A 23,053-nucleotide genomic window follows, 5' to 3' on the forward strand; every position below is an offset into this window, starting at 1 on the left:
GCCAGCTGGTTCTCGGCAGTGTTCTTGTCACAGGTACTCCCTCGTGCCAAGCCTGGTTTCAGCACCGTCAGCTGTTTCCGGGTTGTGTCAAGTTCACTGAGACGCCTATGCTTGCCCCGTCGTGGTGCGGTCGGGTTAGCCAACCCCAGGGTGCCTCCAGTTTAGGAGTTTCCTATGTGGGCTGCGTGAACTGGTAGTCAAGGCTTGTTCTGTAGTGCCAGTAGGCCCAGCTCCCCCTGTAGGACTGTTGGGGTTCGGTAACTGCGGCTGCCTCGCGGCCTAGCTGTTCTCTCCTCTCCTGTGGACCTTCGGGTCCACCACCTGGTTCCAGCACTGTCAGCTGGTTCCGGGCCGAGCCTTTGGCTTAGGTGCCTCCTCCTGGGTATCCGAGTTCCGCCAACGTCAGGCGGTCCTTGGTAGTGCTTTTAAGCGCGGGCACCTACAGCTTAATAACCGGGTTCCAGCACCGTCAGCTGGTCCTCGGTCGTGCCATTGGCTCTTGCACACTGGGGCAACGCATCTGGGTTCCAGCAACGCCAGCTGGTTCTCGGCAGTGTTTTTGACACAGGTACTCCCTCGTGCCAAGCCTGGTTTCAGCACCGTCAGCTGTTTCCGGGTTGTGTCAAGCTCACTGAGACACCTATGCTTGCCCCGTCGTGGTGCGGTCGGGTTAGCCAACTCCAGGGTGCCTCCAGTTTAGGAGCTTCCTATGTGGGCTGCGTGAACTGGTAGTCAAAGCTGGTTCTGTAGTGCCAGTAGGCCCAGCTCCCCCTGTAGGACTGTTGGGGTTCAGTAACTGCGGCTGCCTCGCGGCCTAGCTGTTCTCTCCTCTCCTGTGGGCCTTCAGGTCCACCACCTGGTTCCAGCACCGTCAGCTGGTTCTCGGCAGTGTCTTTTGCTCTTGTACCTTCTGCTCCCCATCCTGGTTCCAGTACCGTCAGCTGGTTCCGGGCAGAGCCTTTGGCTTAGGTGCCTCCTTCTGGGTATCCAAGTTCCACCAACGTCAGGTGGTCCTTGGTAGTGCTTTCAGGCACGGGTACCTCCTGCTTAGTAACCGGGATCCAGTAACGTCAGCTGGTCCTCGGTAGTTCCATTGGCTCTTGGACCTTCGGCTACCCATCCGGGTTCCAGTACCGTCAGCTGGTTCTCGGCAGTGTCTTTTGCTCTTGTACCTTCTGCTCCCCATCCTGGTTCCAGTACCGTCAGCTGGTTCCGGGCAGAGCCTTTGGCTTAGGTGCCTCCTTCTGGGTATCCGAGTTCCGCCAACGTCAGGCGGTCCTTGGTAGTGCTTTTTAGCACGGGTACCTCCTGCTTAGTAACCGGGTTCCAGTAACGTCAGCTGGTCCTCGGTAGTTCCATAGGCTCTTGAACCTTCGGGTAGCCATCCGAGTTCCAGTTCCATTAGCTGGTTCTTGGCATTTTCTCAGCCTTCTTGTACCTTCTGCTACATTTCCAAGTTGAAGACCCTAAAGTCGACGACCCGGAAGACCACCCCGATGACGACGACCCAGAAGACCACCCCGATGACGACGACGACGGAGACGACGACGGCAGAGACGACGACGGCGGAGACGACGACGGCTGAGACGACGACGGCGGAGATGACGACACTGGAGACGACGACCCTGGAGACGACGACATGGAAGACCGAGAAGCAGAAGAACAAGAGGCTGCAGAACAAAGAGCAGAAGAACATTAAGCATAAGACTTAATATCAGAGCAAAAGATATTATCTAAATTATATGCAGAAGAAGACTAAGCAGTGTATGGGGGTGAGTCCGTTCCTCCTCGTGGTGCCCCTGGATAAAGCCTGATGCTGCAGGCCAAACTGAACGCGGACAAATGTAACTTTTGTGACTGGCAGAACGGAAGGTGTAATCTTCCAACTTATATAGATAACAACTACGGGAATGCCTGTCACAAATGAGAATATGATGAAGAAGTAGAATAGGAAGAATAATAACAGTGGAATGAAAAGAATATGTAGAATAGGAAGAATAATAATAGTTGAATAAAATGAATATGAAGAATGTAATCAAAAAAAAAAAAAAAAAGGTAAAGGATGAAGAAGAAGATGAATAAGGTGAAGAAGAAGTTGATGTCAAAGATGCTGATGATGATGAAGATGAAAGTGTGGGAAAAGAAAAAAAAAAAAGAAAAAAAAAGAAGGGGAAGGGCGTGGAATAGTGAAACATCAATATCTGACAAAATAAAAAAAAAATTTACATAGTCAATATCTTTGTCACTCCGAACGTCTTAAAAAAAAAACAAAAAACATGCTATTCTATTTGATTGGGGTAAACCTCTATGACTTTAATGTCTCCGCCACCTCCCCAAATACATCCGGCATTATTCTTAGTTGTTTTCCTTCATGTAGAATGAACCTACAAGGCAAGAAAGGGTTTATTTTAATTCCGATATTTTGGTCCCATTGACTTGCATTGGGATCGGGTATCGGTATCGGCGATATCCGATATTTTTTGAATATCGGCCGATCCTATCCGATACCGATACTTTCCGATATCGGAAGGTATCGCTCAACACTACTCACCACTGATCAGTACAGGCTACAATGGCAGAGCCTGGAAAGGCAGCAGTAACCCGTTGCACAGAACCAGACTGAGCGAGACGCTAGGACCGACGTCTCTGCTGAGCAGGCTCCACTGCTGCTGATGCAGAATGAGAGACCGCAGCAGACAAAGATCGAGATTCCCCCTGTGCAGCGGTGAGAACTCGACCCCTAACATACCTGACCATGGTTTTGTTTTTCTAGAGCCCATGATATTCCATTTGTTAATCACAGTTTGAACGCTGCTGACTGGCATTATCAATTCCTTGGGTATCGGTTTGTATCCCTTTCCTGTTTTATACAGTTCACCTATCTTTTTCCGTAGATCCATTGACAATTCTTTTGCTTTCCCCATGACTCACAATCCGGAAATGTCAGTGGATGATGAATGAATCTGTCTGTATCCCTGAAACTCACTCAGCTTTTATGCACACCCACTGATTACAAGCACACAGGTCACAGGTGAGGATGTTACCTTTAGTAGCCATTCAAAACCCATTTGTGTCAACTTCTATGCATGTTATCAGGTCAAAATCACCAGGATATGTGAACTTTTGATCATGGTCATTTGGATTTTTTGGATTGTCCTTATGATTTTAAAAGAGAAAACACAGTAAAGGGTGGGCCATTTATTTGGATACACCTACATAAAATGGGAATGGTTGGTAATATCAGGATATAACTTCCTATTTGTGGCACATTAGTATATGGAAGGGGGAAAACTTTTCAAGATGGGTGGTGAACATGGCGGCCATTTTGAAGTCGGCCTTTCTGGATCCGACCTTATTTTTTCCAATGGGAAGAGGGTCATGTGACACATCAAACTTCCTGATAATTTCATCAGAAAAACAATGATGTGCTTGGTTTTAACGTAACTGTATTCTTTCATGAGTTATTTACAAGTTTATGACCACTTATAAAATGTGTTCAAAGTGCTTCCCATTATGTTGGATTGTCAATGCAACCCTCTTCTCCCATTCTTGACACACTGATAGCAACACCGCAGAAGAAATGCTGGCACAGGCTTCCACTATCTATTGTTTCAGATGCTGCACATCTCTTATCTTCACAGCATAGACAATTATCTTCAGATGACCCCATTTTATTTAAGTGTATCCATATACCGTAAATGGCCCACCCTGTAGTTTGACAATAAACGGCTTCATCCAGCCACTAACCCTGAGTGGATAAAAGGTTTTGGTGTTACCATTCATATTCTCTAAAAAAGGCCAAAAAAGCAAAAATTCTGCTGGGGTATGTAAACTTTTGAGCGCAACTGTATTTGATCGCCTACTAACCAGCAAGAATTCTGGCTCTCACTAATCTGTTAGTTTTTACTTTAAGAAGCCCCCATACACTGCACTCATTATCTGTATTTACTTCACCTAATTGAACTTGTTACCTGTATAAAAGACACCTGTCTACACACTCAATCACACTACAACCTTTTCCACCATAGCCAAGACTGAAGAGTTGTCTAAGGACACCAGGAACAAAATTGTAGACCTGAACAAGGCTCAGATCAGCTACAGGACAATAGGCAAGCAGCTTGTTGAGAAGGAAATAACTATTGGCACAATTATTAGAAAATGGAAGACACACAAAATGACTATCAATCTTCCTCGGTCTGGGGCTCCGTGGAACATATTGCTTCGTGGGGTAAGGATGATTCAGAGAAAGGTCAGGAATCAGCCCAAAACTTCATGAGAGACCTGGTCAATAACCTGAAGAAAGTATTAGTATAACATTAGAATTTGTAGCACACTATGCTGTCATTGATTAAAATCTTACAGGGAACGCAAGATCCCCTTGCTCACACTGCCACATATCCAGGCCCATTTGAAGTTCAGTAATGACCATCTGGATGATCCAATGGAGGTATGGGAGAAGGTCATGTGGTCAGATGAGACCAAAATAGAACTTTTTGCTATCAACTTCACCAGCTGGGTTTGGAATGAGAAGGAGGATAAGTACAACTTCAATAACACTATCCCAACTGTGAAGCTAGGTGGGGCAAACATCATACTTTGGGGGAGCTTTTCTGCAAAGGGAACATGACGACTGCATTGTATCAAAGGGAGGATGGATGGGGTCAAGTATTGGAGATTTTGACCAACAACCTTCTTCCCTCAGTAAGAATATTGAAGATTGGTCATGACTAGGTATTCCAGCATGACAATGACCCAAAACACACAACCATGGCAACTAAGGAGTGATTTGAAGTTCCTGGAGTGGCCTAGCCAGTCTCCAGACCTGAACCCAATAGAAAATCTTTGGTAGGAGCTGAAACTCAATATTGCCCATCAACCTGAAAGATCTGGAGAAGATCTGTATGGAGGAGTGGGCTGAAATCTTTGCTGCAGTGTGTGCAAATTTGGTCAAGAACTACAGGAAACATCTGACCTCTGTAATTGCAAATATAGGTTTCTGCACCAAACATTAAGTTCTGTTTTTCTACTGTATGAAATACTCATTTCATGCAATAAAATGCAAATTAATTATGTAAAAGTCATACAAAATGATTTTCTGGATTTTATAAGATTCTGTCTCTCACAGTTGAAGCACACCTAAGATAAAAATTACAGATCTCTACATTCTTTGTGGGTGGGAAAACTTGCAAAATCGTCATTGTTTCAAATACTTATTTTCCCCACTGTATATACTGTAGCTAGATTTGGAATCCCTGCATGACAGGTACTGAAAGAAGTGTATAAATGTAAGGAAATAGATTTCAGCAAAAACATTTTTAGAGCCACATTGCAGGGGGTACTTTGGTAGTCAAGTCTCTATGGCAACATTTTCAATGAGACCCAATTTCAAAAATAACTTTTAGTTCCAAATACATGTGTTTAATTAAGTAAAAAACATTGTCATGGCAGTAGGGATACCTTACTCTAAACATGTCAATTTGAGTTAATTGACCATGACCATCTTAGATAATGTTACCTAAGAGTAACTAAATTTTTTCCATTGACTTAAAAAGTACTAATATAGAGAAGTTCATAGATGTAGAATCCAGATTCCAGACATCTGGTTGACAATGTTTAAGAAAGCTAGTTTTAAACTTCTTTTTCCCATACGATTGCTCTAGGAAAAATAAGGAAATCTGCGAATCGAGCTCCTCTTCACTTCCCTGAATTGTTCAAATCTGCCATAATTGAAGCTTAGAAGATTTGCTTGTCTATACAGGGCTGTAGTGGAAAAATCTTTGCTGTGTAGTGAACTGTTGTCCAGAAAGCGGGGATGCCCTTGTAAGTTTGTAGTGCCTCTAAAATGTTTGAATGTAGCTGCGCTAAGGCTTCAGTGGGGTAGAATTTTTTTTAATAAACTTCATATTGCAAACCCTTCTTTTTGTTGCAGAATAAGGCTTATATAACAAGGTAAATCCCTGAGAACTTATTTTTATGGTCTATAAAAGGTAAACATATCCTCTCACGTATCAACAACAATTTTCTTTCAGAATTTTTGGATCTTCGCCTGACTAATGGTAAAAAGGAATGTGAAGGGTGGCTAGAAGTTTACCAAGATGGAAGATGGGGCTTTGTATGTAATAATCTTATGCCAGCGCTAACACTCTCTATTATCTGCAAACATCTGAAATGTGGATCAAACGGAGACCTGGTGTTAAAATTGAGTAATTCTAGCAAAGGATCCTTCTGGTTGCATCATGTTAACTGCACCAAACATAGTAAACTATTATGGGAATGTCCATCATCTCCATGGAGCACAAAGCCCTGCAGAGAAAGAGAACTCGCTTATGTCGTTTGTAAGTGTCTTAATTATTTTATTATAATGTAATTCTGTCAGTTTCTGATTTTCTCTTTATTTTACATTTCTAGCTATTAAAAGCCAAATAGAAAATGTATCATTGTGTTTGCACCTAAAAGTTAGCTCAATTTTCAATATTTCTTTGTCGCAAATGAGCAAACTAATTAAAGCGCCATTTTATATTTTGTTAAGCACTCACACCATAACCTAAAAATGCCAAGTAAAGGGGTTGCAATTAGGGATTTGCAAACAGGCTCAGTGATACTCGGATATCACTCGAGCATTTAGGTGCTCAGATGCGCTCGGCACTCAGCGACATTAACCAGTGCTCGAATTTTAAACTCTAATCCCTGCCCCGTATGTATGATGCCTGTTACACAGCCAATAAGCATGTAGTGAATGCTTTCCAGTCTCTGTAATGTCGTAGCTAGTGTTGAGCGTTCCAATACTGCAAATATCGGGTATCGGCTGATATTTGCTGTATCGGAATTCCGATACCGAGTTCCGATATTTTTGCGATATCGGAAATCGGAATCGGAAGTGTTCCCAGTCATCTTCAGCGTGTGCAGTGCGTATGGTTCCCAGGGTCTGAAGGAGAGGAAACTCTCCTTCAGGCCCTGGAATCCATATTAATGTAAAAAATAAAGAATAAAAAAAAAAATATATGGATATACTCACCCCTCTGACGAACCCTGGCTGTCACCGCTGCGAGCGTCTGCCTCCGTTCCTGAGAATGCAGTGAGTGAAGGACCTTCGATGACGTCGCGGTCACGTGAGCGGTCAGGTGACCGGTCACCTGATCGCGACGTCATCGAAGGTCCTTCACTCACTGCATTCTTAGGGACGGAGGCAGACGCTCGCAGCGGTGACAGCCAGGGTCCTTCGGAGGGGTGAGTATATCCATATTTTTTATTTTTATTCTTTATTTTTTACATGAATATGGATCCCAGGGCCTGAAGGAGAGTTTCCTCTCCTTCAGACCCTGGGAACCATCCAGGATACCTTCCGATATTTGTGTCCCATTGACTTGTATTGGTATCGGGTATCGGTATTGGCGATATCCGATATTTTTTGGATATCGGCCGACACCATCCGATACCGATACCTTTGAATATCGGAAGGTATCGCTCAACACTAGTCGTAGCCATCTTGGTAGTAGTAATACTGTGATTGGCTGGCCGCATTATCTCATCAGAGGTATAAAAGAGCAGGAGACACCAGGCTCGCCACATTGATGCCATTGCCCAGCTCAGTGACAGTTCTTATTGGAGGGAGAGAGTACTTGTCCGGGCCAGTGTGTGCAACATATGCATGGAGAGCCTGTGTGTTGTGACTGTCACACAGCCGCGACACATGCAGCACTGAACAGCTGATTATCAGGAGCGCTCCAGATATCTGGGTTCCCGATGCAACTTCTTCTGTAAGCACTATACCGTGCTGAATAAGTAGGGAGCCAATGATGTTCGCTCATCTCTAGTGAGTACCTTAAACGCCCAGGTGATACACATAAGTTTATAACACTGATCCATACAAATATTTTAAAACATCACAGAAGGATAATGTAAAGGGGTAAAAGTAGAAAAATCGACTTTTTCCCACAAAAATGTTATTTTAGCTCCATTTCTTTTATTTTCATGAGGTTAACAAGACAAAATGGATGCCAAAAATTGTTATGCAATTTCTCCTGAGTAAACCGATTCCTCATATGTGGTCAAAACTAGTTTGAGGAACAGTGCATAGATCAGAAGTAAAGTAGCGCCATATAGGAGTTCAGATTTTGCTGGACTGGTTTGAGGATGCCATATTACATTGGCAATGCCCCTGAGGTGCCAGAACAGTGGAAACCCCATATAAGTGATGCCATTTTACAAACTACATCTCTCTCTCTCTCTCAGTGTGTGAAAACAAAATTACACTTTTAACGCCAAAATTTAGTTTTAGCCCCAGATTTTAAATTTTCACAAGAGGAAATGGGCAAAAATGGCACCAAAATGTGCCCCACAATTTCTGTTGAAGGTAGACATACCCCATATGTGGCTGTACAGTACTGTTTAGCTACACAGCGAGACTCGGTAAGGACGCAGCACTATTTGGGTCCTGAAGTGCAGATTTTGCTAGAATAGTTTGCGGACTCCATAAACAGAGCCCCTAAGTGTTCTGTATATGAAGCCCATAAGTGTCCCCATTTTGGAAATTATCTCTCTTTGGATATACTGTATATCTGCAATTGTAGTGACAATTTTGGCTCCTTGGATGTTTTCCAGAAACAAGAAGCAGTGGATATTGCTGAGTGAAAATTTCAAACTGCCATTGCAGAGCCCATATATTGTAGTGCCCAGTATGTTGCAGTTCCCAGTACGTTGTAGTGACTGGTATGTTGTAGTGACCAACTCATGCTTCTGGAGACATGCACATGTAAATTAGGCTGGCAGTCATCACTACAGAAAATGTCAAACATGTGGACACTAAATGTTATTTAAGCACACTGGGGCTTAGAAGTGAGTGGGACATTTGGATTTGGGAGTGCAGAATTTGATTAATTTCTTTTGGGGGATGAGATGCCCCCTATATTTCCTTTAACAGACAAGGGATCTGTGTGTGGACTTGCTTTTTTGTGGATTGATTTGAAGCTTTTTTGGGGAACATTTTAAAGAACATTTGGATCACATTTATCTTGCGCTGTACGCTGAGCACTTTTATCAAAGTTTCCATCCAAATCTCAGATTGACGTGATTCAGTTGAAACCCCTGAGAGATCCATTCACTATAATGAGGCAGCAGAGTTACTCTGGACTACATCTTGCCTCTGTTCAGTTTTGTCCTTCATTTCAGAAGTGCACAAAACTGGCGTACCATGCTTGTATGCAGGCATAATAATATGGGCACCACCGGATGATAGGTAGCCAGAAGGCATCCACTGTGTCTCCATCTGCCTCATTATATGGAGTCTTTTGCTGGGATCCTGTCTGAATCATGTGTTTCAGAGCATTACCCGGAAGAGCTCAGAGTACAGCGCAAGATAAATGTGCGTCGCGACTTACTGCAATCTTTCGGAGACAGAATGAAAAAATCTACAGCAGATGAATAATTGGTATTTATTTTTTACACCTTTCCTCATGATTAGATGACTTTATTCTTTGAATAGGTGCGATTCCAACGATACCCGATTTTTTTTCTCTTTAGCTGCTCTCACACCTAAATAACACTTTTTACTGCAAAAACAAGTTTTTGCACCGCAATATTTTTGGAGCTATAATTTTTCCATATTTCTGCCAACAGAGTCATGTGAGGGCTTGTTTTTTGTGGGCTGAGATGACATTTTTATTGGTTCCATTTTCGGGCACATGACTTTTTTTGATTGCTTTCTATTCTGGGTTTTAGAAGGCAAAATTTCCAAAAAACTGTAAATCTGGGAGGGTGTGGCCTGGCAGACTAGAAGAAAGGACACACTTCACCAGAGCTCCACCTGATACCATCAAGCTTTATACTTTTTTAATACTTTTGCTGGCTCCAAACCCCCCAGAGTTAAGCTAGTGCCCTCAAGAATACTGATAAAAGCTTTTGGACCAGTTTAACCGCTTCCTGCGGTCTCCAGGAGAGCAAAGAGCACGGAAGGTGAAGGACCCGGTTGGAGCCTGGTGCCATCTTTCCTCCGACTCCAAACAGCAGCCCACGCACGTGGGGTGAAATCCTTGGTGAGTTGGCAGTGAGTTAGCGAGGTGCTGCAGCCGCCTCGCATGGTCCCCGGAAACACTCCCCCTGCTCTGCACTCACCCGGCCGCCCCCCGACACTTGAAATACCTAGGACATGATCTGCCCACCACCTTTGGCCCCACACGTTGCTCCCCCGGGTGCGCCGTCCCGTCTCCACTATTTATAAACACTTACCCATCCAGGGTCTGCCTCCTGGGTCCTCTGCCCTGGCCATGATGACTTATTCCTTACCCCCCATATCCATGACACGAAATATGCTTTCCCTTTGACTTAATTTTCCCTTAACTGGGCATAAAATACCAGCGTTTCCTGTAGTGTAAAGATGACCTTATGCCTAACTCACGCAAAACTATCTCAGCGAATCCTACCAATAAGACTCCTTCACTAATGGGCCTGGACGTAAATATGTCTTCTGGACCATATTCTTCGGCAGAATCTTCTAATTCCTATTTCCTCCATACTAGACGGAGTCATCTCAGAAATGATCCCAGCCTCTACAACCAGGATTCCAAGTACCTCAACTCTGGACCAAACAGCTTTACTCTCACAGTTGCAGACCATCCTGCATTCCAAATTACCCAAAATGTAGGATAAGTTAACTAAACAACTTTCAAAAGAGATCAGAGTGCTGGGTTCCCGAACCTCCGATCTTGACGAAAGGTTGGACTCGACCTCTGTAGCTCATGCCACCCATGAAAAGGAAATTGAGATGCTCCATGAGGAGATATACACTCTCAACAAACTAGAGGATTTTGAAAACTGCACCAGCAGACACAATATTCGTATCAGGGGTTTACCCAAAATAATCACAGACCTCTAATCCATAGCAACAGCTCTGTTTCAAGAACTCCTACCTAGGGCCGTTTTTAGGCAAAGTGGGGCCCTAGGCAGAGAATGGGGCTCCAAATGCTAACATATTGCACATCACACAGAAGCATTTTGGTTGTATTTACATGCGCTGAGTTCAGGCCGCTAAATGAGTGACAATATTGAAATCGTTCAAAGCTTGTTTCCCGGCCTCTTTCCACCATCTGAGAAAGAATGATGGGGACAGAATGATCACTAAAAGATCACTAACAGATCACCATACAGTATCATGTTATTCGCAGCTAGTGTTGAGCGATACCGTCCGATATTTGAAAGTATCGGTATCGGATGGTATCGGCCGATATCCGAAAAATATTGGATATCGCCGATACCGATATCAGATACCAATACAAGTCAATGGGACACAAATATCGGAAGGTATCCTCTATGGTTCCCAGGGTCTGAAGGAGAGGAAACTCTCCTTCATGCCCTGGGATCCATATTCATGTGTAAAATAAAGAATAAAAATAAAAAATATTGATATACTTACCCTCATGACCGCTCAGCGACCAATCACAAGCCGCGACGTCATCGAAGGTCCTTAACACGCTCATTCTTAGGAACGGAAGCATGGCGGTTGCAGCGGAGACAACCAGGGCGCGTCCGAGGGTAAGTATATCAATATTTTTTATTTTTATTCTTTATTTTACACATGAATCTTAATCCCGATACCGATTCCCGATATCACAAAAATATCGGAACTCGGTATCGGAATTCCGATACCGCAAATATCGGCCGATACCCGATACTTGCGGTATCAGAATGCTCAACACTATTCGCAGCACATCTACTGTACAGTTTACACCGGCGATGTGCTGCTAAGTACAATGAGCCCTCTGTGTCTGTACTGCTACATACTTAGGCAGTTAACTGGTTCATGCAGCTTTACATGAACAACCGAGCCTTACACTATGGTTGGTCCGAATAACTAAAGCAATTGTTACCATCCACCTCTCGTGTCTCCCCTTTTCCTCATAGTTTGTAAGCTTGCGAGCAGGGCCCTCATTCCTCTTGGTATCTATTTTGAACTGTGATTTCTGTAATGCTGTAATGTCTATTGTCTGTACAAGTCTCCTCTATAATTTGTAAAGCGCTGCGGAATATGTTGGCGCTATTTAAATAAAATTATTATTAGTATTATTATTTTTGTTCCGACATAAACAATCCTATCACTCGATGGATATGCAGCATTTTGTTTGCTTTGTATAATACACTGTTATGATCCGGTGACCTTGGAGCCGCATGGAACTTTCTCTGGAGTTGGTGGAAACTATACTAACCGCAAATCCTGAACTTAACACCGCAACTAGAAGTAGCCGTGGGGTGTGCCTAATAAATCCTAGACACCTCGACACAGCCGGAGGACTAAATACCCCTATAGATAGAAATAGGAATTCTACCTTGCCTCATAGCAGAACCCCAAAGGATAGGCAGCCCCCCACAAATATTGACTGTGAGTAGTAGAGGAAAAGACACACGCAGGCAGGAAACAGGATTTAGCAAAAGAGGCCACTATAGCTAAAATAGGAAAAGATAGGACAGGATACTAAGCGGTCAGTATTAAAACCCTTCCAAAAATATCCACAGCAGAAAATACAAAAAACTCCACCATCTAACTAAAGATGTGGAGCGTATATCTGCAACTCCAGAGAATCCAGCAAGACTGAGAAAACACTGACACAATCTAAGCTGGACAAGAGAAAACAAATGAATAGCACAGAATTATTAAGCACACAGCATGTGCGCCACAGAAACAAAAACCAGACACTTATCTTTGCTGAAATGGCAGCAAGGCAGGAGGAACCAGACAAAGATCCAAAACCTCCCAGAACCATGGACAACTGGCAAGGACTAATGAATCCTGCACACCTAAATACCCCAGTCAGAGCTGCAATCAGCAGATACACCTGACCAGGACTGCAACTCAGGGACAACTGCATTACCACCTACAACCACTGGAGGGAACCGAAAAGCAGAATTCACAACAGTACCCCCCCCCCTTGAGGAGGGGTCACCGAACCCTCACCAGGGCCCCCAGGACGATCAGGACGAGCCAGATGAAAGGCACAGACCAAATCAGCAGCATGGACATCAGAGGCAAAAACCCAAGAATTATCCTCCTGGCCATAACCGTTCCATTTGACAAGGTACTGAAGCCTCTGCCTCGAAAAACGAGAATCCAAAATCTTCTCAACCACATACTCCAACTCCCCATCAACCAACTCAGGGGCCGGAGGATCAACAGAGGGAACAACAGGCACCACATATTTCCGCAATAAAGATCTATGGAAGACATTATAGATAGCAAAAGAGGCCAGAAGCGCCAATCGAAAAGACACCGGATTAATAATCTCAGAAATCGTATAAGGACCAATAAACCGAGGTTTAAACTTAGGGGAAGAAACCTTCATAGGAACATGACGGGAAGACAACCAGACCAGATCCCCAACCCGAAGCCGGGAACCAACACACCGACGACGGTTAGCAAAACGTTGAGCCTCCTCCTGAGACAACACTAAATTGTCCACCACATGAACCCAAATCTGCTGCAACCTGTCAACCACAGAATCCACACCAGGACAGTCAGAAGGCTCAACCTGCCCAGAAGAAAAACGAGGATGAAAACCAAAATTACAAAAGAAAGGCGAAACCAAAGTAGCCGAACTAGCCCGATTATTAAGGGCAAACTCGGCCAATGGCAAGGCGGCCACCCAATCATCCTGATCAGCAGACACGAAGCATCTCAAATAAGTCTCCAAAGTCTGATTAGTTCGCTCGGTCTGGCCATTTGTCTGAGGATGAAATGCAGAAGAAAAAGACAAATCAATGCCCAGCCTAGCACAAAAGGCCCGCCAAAACCTAGAAACAAACTGGGAACCTCTGTCGGACACAATATTCTCCGGAATACCATGCAGACGAACCACATGCTGAAAAAACAACGGAACCAAATCTGAAGAGGAAGGCAATTTAGGCAAAGGCACCAAATGAACCATCTTAGAGAACTGGTCACAAATAACTCAGATAACAGACATCTTCTGGGAAACCGGAAGATCAGAAATAAAATCCATAGAAATATGCATCCAGGGCCTCTCAGGGACTGGCAATGGCAAAAGCAACCCACTAGCACGGGAACAACAAGGCTTGGCCCGCGCACAAGTCCCACAGGACTGCACAAAAGAACGCACATCACGTGACAAAGAAGGCCACCAAAAGGACCTACCAACCAAATCTCTGCTACCAAAAATACCAGGATGACCAGCCAACACAGAACAGTGAACCTCAGAAATCACTCTACTAGTCCATCTGTCAGGAACAAACAGTTTCCCCACTGGACAGCGGTCAGGTCTGTCAGCCTGAAATTCCTGAAGAACCTGTCGTAAATCAGGGGAAATGGCAGAAAGGACCACCCCTTCTTTCAGAATGCTGACCGGTTCAAGGACCTCAGGAGAATCAGGCAAAAAACTCCTAGAGAGGGCATCAGCCTTAATATTCTTAGAACCCGGAAGATACGAAACTACGAAATCAAAACGGGAAAAAAACAAGGACCATCGAGCCTGTCTAGGATTCAGCCGTTTGGCAGACTTGAGGTAAATCAGATTCTTATGATCGGTCAAGACCACAATACGATGCTTAGCTCCCTCAAGCCAATGTCGCCACTCCTCAAACGCCCACTTCATAGCCAACAACTCCCGATTGCCAACATCATAATTGCGTTCCACAGGCGAAAACTTCCGAGAAAAGAAGGCACACGGTTTCATCAAGGAACCATCAGAATTCCTCTGAGACAAAACGGCCCCTGCCCCAATCTCAGAAGCATCAATCTCAACCTGAAACGGAAGAGAAACATCCGGCTGGCGCAACACCGGAGCAGAAGTAAATCGGCGTTTAAGCTCCTGAAAGGCAGAGACAGCCGCAGAGGACCAATTTGCCACATCAGCGCCTTTCTTCGTCAAATCGGTCAAGGGTTTAGCCACGCTAGAGAAGTTAGCAATGAAACGGCGATAAAAATTAGCAAAACCCAAAAAATTTCTGAAGGCTCTTCACGGATGTGGGTTGAATCCAATCATGAATGGCCTGAAACTTAACCGGATCCATCTCCATAGATGGGGAAGAAAGAATGAAGCCCAAAAAAGAAACCTTCTGCACCCCAAAGAGACACTTAGACCCCTTCACAAACAAAGCATTGTCACGAAGGATCTGAAATACCATCCTGACCTGTTGCACATGACACTCCCAATCATCGGAAAAAATCAAAATATCGTCCAAATATACAATCAAGAATTTATCAAGATAAGTCCGGAAGATATCATGCATGAAGGACTGAAAAACAGATGGAGCATTAGTGAGCCCGAATGGCATCACAAGGTATTCAAAATGACCTTCGGGCATATTAAACGCAGTTTTCCATTCATCACCCTGCTTAATATGAACAAGATTATATGCCCCCCGAAGGTCAATCTTAACCCCTTCATGACCCAGCCTATTTTGACCTTAAAGACCTTGCCGTTTTTTGCAATTCTGACCAGTGTCCCTTTATGAGGTAATAACTCAGGAACGCTTCAACGGATCCTAGCGGTTCTGAGATTGTTTTTTCGTGACATATTGGGCTTCATGTTAGTGGTAAATTTAGGTCAATAAATTCTGCGTTTATTTGTGATAAAAACGGAAATTTGGCGAAAATTTTGAAAATTTCGCAATTTTCACATTTTGAATTTTTATTCTGTTACACCAGAGAGATATGTGACACAAAATAGTTAATAAATAACATTTCCCACATGTTTACTTTACATCAGCACAATTTTGGAAACAAAATTTTTTTTTGTTAGGAAGTTATAAGGGTTAAAATTTGACCAGCGATTTGTCATTTTTACAACGAAATTTACAAAACCATTTTTTTTTAGGGACCACCTCACATTTGAAGTCAGTTTGAGGGGTCTATATGGCTGAAAATACCCAAAAGTGACACCATTCTAAAAACTGCACCCCTCAAGGTACTCAAAACCACATTCAAAAAGTTTATTAACCCTTCAGGTGCTTCACAGCAGCAGAAGCAACATGGAAGGAAAAAATTAACATTTAACTTTTTAGTCACAAAAATTTTCTTTTAGCAACAATTTTTTTATTTTCCCAATGGTAAAAGGAGAAACTGAACCACGAAAGTTGTTGTCCAATTTGTCCTGAGTACGCTGATACCTCATATGTGGGGGTAAACCACTGTTTGGGCGCGCGGCAGGGCTTGGAAGGGAAGGAGCGCCATTTGACTTTTTGAATCAAAAATTGGCTCCACTCTTTAGTGGACACCATGTCACGTTTGGAGAGCCCCCGTGTGCCTAAAAATTGGAGCTCCCCCACAAGTGACCCCATTTTGGAAACTAGACGCCCCAAGGAACTTATCTAGATGCATAGTGAGCACTTTGAACCCCCAGGTGCTTCACAAATTGATCCGTAAAAATGAAAAAGTACTTTTTTTTCACAAAAAAATTCTTTTAGCCTCAATTGTTTCATTTTCACATAGGCAACAGGATAAAATGGATCCTAAAATGTGTTGGGCAATTTCTCCTGAGTACGCCGATACCTCATATGTGGGGGTAAACCACTGTTTGGGCACATGGTAAGGCTCGGAACGGAAGGAGCGCCATTTGACTTTTTGAATGAAAAATTATTTCCATCGTTAGCGGACACCATGTCGCGTTTGGAGAGCTCCTGTGTGCCTAAACATTGGCGCTCCCCCACAAGTGACCCCATTTTGGAAACTAGACCCCCCAAGGAACTTATTTAGATGCCTAGTGAGCACTTTAAACCCTCAGGTGCTTCACAAATTGATCTGTAAAAATGAAAAAGTACTTTTTTTCACAAAAAAATTATTTTCGCCTCAATTTTTTCATTTTCACATGGGCAGTAGGATAAAATGGATCATAAAATTTGTTGGGCAATTTCTCCCGAGTACGCCGATACCTCATATGTGGGGGTAAACCACTGTTTGGGCACACGGCAGGGCTCGGAAGGGAAGGCGCGCCATTTGACTTTTTGAATGGAAAATTAGCTCCAATTGTTAGCGGACACCATGTCGCGTTTGGAGAGCCCCTGTGTGCCTATGCATTGGAGCTCCCCCACAAGTGACCCCATTTTGGAAACTAGACCCCCCAAGGAACTTATCTAGATGCATATTGAGCACTTTAAACCCCCAGGTGCTTCACAGAAGTTTATAACGCAGAGCCATGAAAATAAAAAATAATTTTTCTTTCCTCAAAAATGATTTCTTAGCCTGGAATTTCCTATTTTGCCAAGGATAATAGGAGAAATTGGACCCCAAATATTGTTGTCCAGTTTGTCCTGAGTACGCTGATACCCCATATGTGGGGGTAAACCACTGTTTGGGCGCACGGCAGGGCTCGGAAGGGATGGCACGCCATTTGGCTTTTTAAATGGAAAATTAGCTCCAATCATTAGCGGACACCATGTCACGTTTGGAGAGCCCCTGTGTGCCTAAACATTGGAGATCCCCCAGAAATGACCCCATTTTGGAAACTAGACCCCCAAAGGAACTAATCTAGATGTGTGGTGAGGACTTTGAACCCCCAAGTGCTTCACAGAAGTTTATAACGCAGAGCCATGAAAAAAAATTATTTTCTCAAAAATTATCTTTTAGCCTGCAATTTTTTATTTTCCCAAGGGTTACAGGAGAAATTGGATCCCAAAAGTTGTTGTCCAGTTTCTCCTGAGTACGCTGATACCCCATATGTGGCGGTAAACCACTGTTTGGGCACATGCCGAGGCTCGGAAGTGAAGTAGTGACGTTTTGAAATGCAGACTTTGATGGAATGCTCTGTGGGCGTCACGTTGCGTTTGCAGAGCCCCTGATGTGGCTTAACAGTAGAAACCCCCCACAAGTGACCCCATTTTGGAAACTAGACCCCGAAAGGAACTTACCTAGATGTGTGGTGAGTAGGGTTGAGCGAAACGGGTCGAACATTTTCAAAAGTCGCCGACTTTTGGCTAAGTCGGGGTTTCATGAAACCCGATCCGACCCCTGTGCGGGGTCGGCCATGCGGTACGCGACTTTCGCGCCAAAGTCGCGTTTCAATGACGCGAAAAGCGCCATTTCTCAGCCAATGAAGGTAAACGCAGAGTGTGGGCAGCGTGATGACATAGGTCCTGGTCCCCACCATCTTAGAGAAGGGCATTGCAGTGATTGGCTTGCTGTCTGCGACGTCACAGGGGCTATAAAGAGGCGTTCCCGCCGACCGCCATCTTACTGCTGCTGATCTGAGCTTAGGGAGAGGTTGCTGCCGCTTTGTCAGAAGCAGGGATAGCGTTAGGCAGGGTCCATTAACCACAAAACCGCTTGTGCTGCAGCGATTTGCACTGTCCAACACCACCCTCGGTGTGCAGGGACAGTGGAAGTTTTTTTTTTTTTTTTTTCCCCTCAGCGCTGTAGCTCATTGGGCTGCCCTAGAAGGCTCCCTGATAGCTGCATTGCTGTGTGTACGCCGCTGTGCAAACCAACTGCTTTTTTCAAAGCACAAATCCTCTTGTTCCTTCCTTTCTGCACAGCTATCTTTTTTGTTTGTCCACACTTTTTATTTCATTTGTGCATCAGTCCACTCCTTATTGCTGCCTGCCATACCTGGCTGAGATTACTGCAGGCAGGGAGATAGTAGCTGCCTGCCATACCTGGCTGAGATTACTGCAGGCAGGGAGATAGTAATTGTAGGACATTCCCTGTTTTTTTTTTTTTTTTTTTTTTTGTGGGAGATTAAGATTGGCAATTTGGCATTTCTGCTAGAGTGCCATCCCTGTGTGTGCCATCTCTCTCACATAGTGGGCCATAGAAAGCCTTTTCATTTTTCTGTATTTTTTTTTGTGGGGTGTATAAATTCTCCCTGATAAAAATACAGTGGGAGATTAATATTGGCCTTTGGGCTTGTGTGCCAGTCCTGAGTGTGCCATCTCTCTCACAAATAGTGGGCCATAGAAAGCCTATTTTATTTTTTTTTGGGTTTTATAAATTCTCCCTGAAAAAAAGGGAGATTAATATTGGCCTCTGGGCTTGTGTGCCAGTCCTGAGCGTGCCATCTGTGCCAGCCCTGAGCGTGCCATCTCTCTCACAAATAGTGGGCCATAGAAAGCCTATTTAATTTTTTTTTTGGTTTTATAAATTCTCCCTGAAAAAAAGGGAGATTAATATTGGCCTCTGGGCTTGTGTGCCAGTTGTGAGCGTGCCATCTGTGCCAGTCCTGAGCGTGCCATCTCTCTCACAAATAGTGGGCCATAGAAAGCCTATTTAATTTTTTTTTTGGTTTTATAAATTTTCCCTGAAAAAAGGGAGATTAATATTGGCCTCTGGGCTTGTGTGCCAGTTGTGAGCGTGCCATCTGTGCCAGTCCTGAGCGTGCCATCTCTCTCACAAATAGTGGGCCATAGAAAGCCTATTTAATTTTTTTTTTGGTTTTATAAATTTTCCCTGAAAAAAGGGAGATTAATATTGGCCTCTGGGCTTGTGTGCCAGTTGTGAGCGTGCCATATGTGCCAGTCCTGAGCGTGCCATCTCTCTCACAAATAGTGGGCCATAGAAAGCCTATTTAAATATTTTTTTGGTTTTATAAATTCTCCCAGAAAAAAAGGGAGATTAATATTGGCCTCTGGGCTTCTGTGCCAGTCCTGAGCGTGCCATCTGTGCCAGTCCTGAGCGTCCCATCTCTCTCACAAATAGTGGGCCATAGAAAGCCTATTTTTTTTTTGGGGGGGGTTTTAGAAATTCTCCCTGGAAAAAAAAAGGGAGATTAATATTGCCCTTTGGGCTTGTGTGCCAGTACTAAGCGTTCCATCTCTCTCTCTCTCTCTTAGTCAGTGGGCCATAGAACGCCTATTTTTGGTTTTATTTGTTTTCTAAATTCTCCCTGAAAAAATCATTTTATTTTATTTGGTTTCTAAATTCTTCCTGATAAAATCATATTTTTTTTATTATTTTTTTTTCTAAAGTCTCCCTGAAAAAAAAAAAAAAAAAAAAAAAAAACAGTGGGAGATTAATATTGGCCTTTCTGCTTGTGTGCCAGTCTTGACTCCTGGGTGCGTCATCTCTCAGTCAGTGGGCCATAGAACGCCTATTTTTGGTTTTATTTGTTTTATAAATTCTCCCTGAAAAAATCATTTTATTTTATTTGGTTTCTAAATTCTTCCTGATAAAATCATATTTTTTTTATTATTTTTTTTTCTAAAGTCTCCCTGAAAAAAAAAAAAAAAAAAACAACCAAAAAAAACAGTGGGAGATTAATATTGGCCTTTCTGCTTGTGTGCCAGTCTTGACTCCTGGGTGTGCCATCTCTCTCTCTCTCTCTCTCTCTCTCTCCAATTGTGGTCCATAGAAAGCCTATATTTTTTTTCCTTGATTTGGGTTCCAAAATCTACCAGAGAAAATAACTCCATCAATCATTGGTAGAAAAATATTGGCCTCTGGGCTTGTGTGCCACTCCAGATTCCTGTGTGCGTCATCTCTCACTCAGTGGCCCATAGAAAGCATATAGTTTGTTACATTTGTTTTCTAAATTCTCCCTGCAAAAATCAATGTTTTTTTTTCGGGGGGTTTCTAAAGTGTTCCTGAAAAAAATAAAAATAAAAAAAAAATAATAGTGTGACATTAATATTAACATTTGTGCTTCAGTGACAGTCCTGCGTGTGGGGCATCTCTCTAATTTGCAGCCACCAAAAAAAGAGTGTGTAACATTGGGCCTGATTTTCGCTGTGGTCTCACCAACCTGTAAAGGGGTAGCTAAATCATACTGAAGTTATAGCTCACCGTGTAAGTTGTGTGACTGCAACAAATAACGTTAGTTTGGTTACGTTTTTAAAACAATGAGGAAGTCTAGTGGAAGAGGTCGTGGCCGGGGGCGTTCATTGTCAGCTGGTAATGAGGGTAGTGGTAGTGGTGGAGCATCAGGTGGTCGTGGGGAAAAAAATATTGCACCTAAGTCTGGAGCTGTGGAGCCAGGTTCGTCGTCCGGCTACACAAGGCCTCGAACGCTCCCTTTTCTGGGATTAGGAAAACCGCTTTTAAAGCCGGAGCAGCAAGAGCAAGTTTTGGCTTATCTTGCTGACTCAGCCTCTAGCTCTTTTGCCTCCTCTCGTGAAACTGGTAAAAGTAAAAGCAGCGCGTCGTTAGTGGATGTTCACGGTCAGGGACAAGTCACTTCCTTGTCCTCTTCAGCAAAAACAACAACAGAGAAGAATGCAGCAGGCGACACAACGGGTTACTCCATGGAGCTCTTTACACATACCATCCCTGGCTTAGAAAGTGAAGCAGTTAACAGTCCATGCCCATTACAAATTGAATCTGACATGGAGTGCACTGACGCACAGCCACAGCCAGACTACTATGCTGGTCCTTTGACTCAGACCACAACATTGCCCTCGCAGGGTGCTGATCAAGAATCAGACCCTGATGAGACTATGTTGCCCCATCACGAACGCTATACCACCGAACGACACGGTGACACAGACGAAGTTGCGCAGGAGGTACAAGAAGAGTTATTAGATGACCCAGTTCTTGACCCCGATTGGCAGCCATTGGGGGAACAGGGTGCAGGCGGCAGCAGTTCTGAAGCAGAGGAGGAGGAGGGGCCGCAGCAGGCATCAACATCGCCACAGGTTCCATCTGCCGGGCCCGTATCTTGCCCAAAACGCGTGGCAAAGCCAAAACCTGGTGGAGGACAGCGTGGCCATCCGGTTAAAGCTCAGTCTGCAATGCCTGAAAAGGTATCCGATGCTAGAAAGAGTGCAGTCTGGCATTTTTTTAAACAACATCCAATTGATCAGCGCAAAGTCATCTGTCAAAAATGTTCTACTTCCTTAAGCAGAGGTCAGAATCTGAAAAGTCTCAATACTAGTTGCATGCATAGACATTTAACCACCATGCATTTGAAAGCTTGGACTAACTACCAAACGTCCCTTAAGGTTGTTGCACCCTCGGCCAATGAAGCTAGTCATCAACGCAACATCCCTTCCGGCAGTGTAGGACCACCATTTAGCGCACCACCTGCTGTATCTGTGCAGGTATCTTTGCCAGGCCAAAGCAGTCAGGGTCAGGGAATCACCAGTTTCGTAGTAGGAAACACTGCATCTAGGGCACCGGCGGCAACAATACCATCTCCCACCGTCTCTCAGTCTGCCATGTCCACCGGCACCCCCGCTAGTTCCACGATCTCCATCTCTCCAGTCCAGCTCACCCTACATGAGACTATGGTTAGAAAAAGGAAGTACTTAGCCTCGCATCCGCGTACACAGGGTTTGAACGCCCACATAGCTAGACTAATCTCGTTAGAGATGATGCCCTACCGGTTAGTTGAAAGCGAAGCTTTCAAAGACCTGATGGACTACGCTGTACCACGCTACGAGCTACCCAGTCGACACTTTTTTTTCCAGAAAAGCCATCCCAGCCCTCCACCAGCATGTTAAAGAGCGCATCGTCCATGCACTCAGGCAATCTGTGAGCACAAAGGTGCACCTGACAACAGATGCATGGACCAGTAGGCATGGCCAGGGACGTTACGTGTCCATCACGGCACACTGGGTAAATGTGGTGGATTCAGGGTCCACAGGGGACAGCAAGTTTGGGACAGTTCTGCCTAGCCCACGGTCTAGTAAACAGTTGTCTGTAGCCGTTCGCACCCCCTCCTCCTCCTCCTCCTCCTCGTCCTCCTGCAGAAGCAAGAGCTCGTCCACAGACCGCAGTCGCACAAACACTCCATCCGCACCTGCCACTGTTGCACACCAGGTCTCCCATTATGGGGCAGCTACTGGCATACGTCAGCAGGCTGTATTGGCTATGAAGTGTTTGGGCGACAATAGACACACCGCGGAAGTTCTGTCCGAGTTCTTGCAGCAAGAAACGCAGTCGTGGCTGGGCACTGTAGATCTTGAGGCAGGCAAGGTAGTGAGTGATAACGGAAGGAATTTCATGGCTGCCATCTCCCTTTCCCAACTGAAACACATTCCTTGCCTGGCTCACACCTTAAACCTGGTGGTGCAGTGCTTCCTGAAAAGTTATCCGGGGTTATCCGACCTGCTCCTCAAAGTGCGTGGACTTTGCGCACATATCCGCCGTTCGCCTGTACACTCCAGCCGTATGCAGACCTATCAG

At 44.4% G+C, this 23,053-nt stretch overlaps 1 protein-coding gene across 1 annotated transcript in view; it reads left to right on the top strand.

Annotated features, from left to right (window-relative positions):
- The window catches only part of LOC138681287 (antigen WC1.1-like), a 273,048-nt gene that overhangs the window by 135,821 nt on the left and 114,174 nt on the right, over nucleotides 1–23,053 (top strand). The window contains exon 7 of the mRNA XM_069768718.1: nucleotides 6,030–6,335. Within this exon, the coding sequence (XP_069624819.1) occupies nucleotides 6,030–6,335 (306 nt within the window). The remainder of the gene's footprint in view (nucleotides 1–6,029; nucleotides 6,336–23,053) is intronic.

Source organism: Ranitomeya imitator, chromosome 1 (assembly GCF_032444005.1).
Source record: "Ranitomeya imitator isolate aRanImi1 chromosome 1, aRanImi1.pri, whole genome shotgun sequence".
In the NCBI taxonomy this organism is placed as follows: Eukaryota; Metazoa; Chordata; class Amphibia; order Anura; family Dendrobatidae; genus Ranitomeya; species Ranitomeya imitator.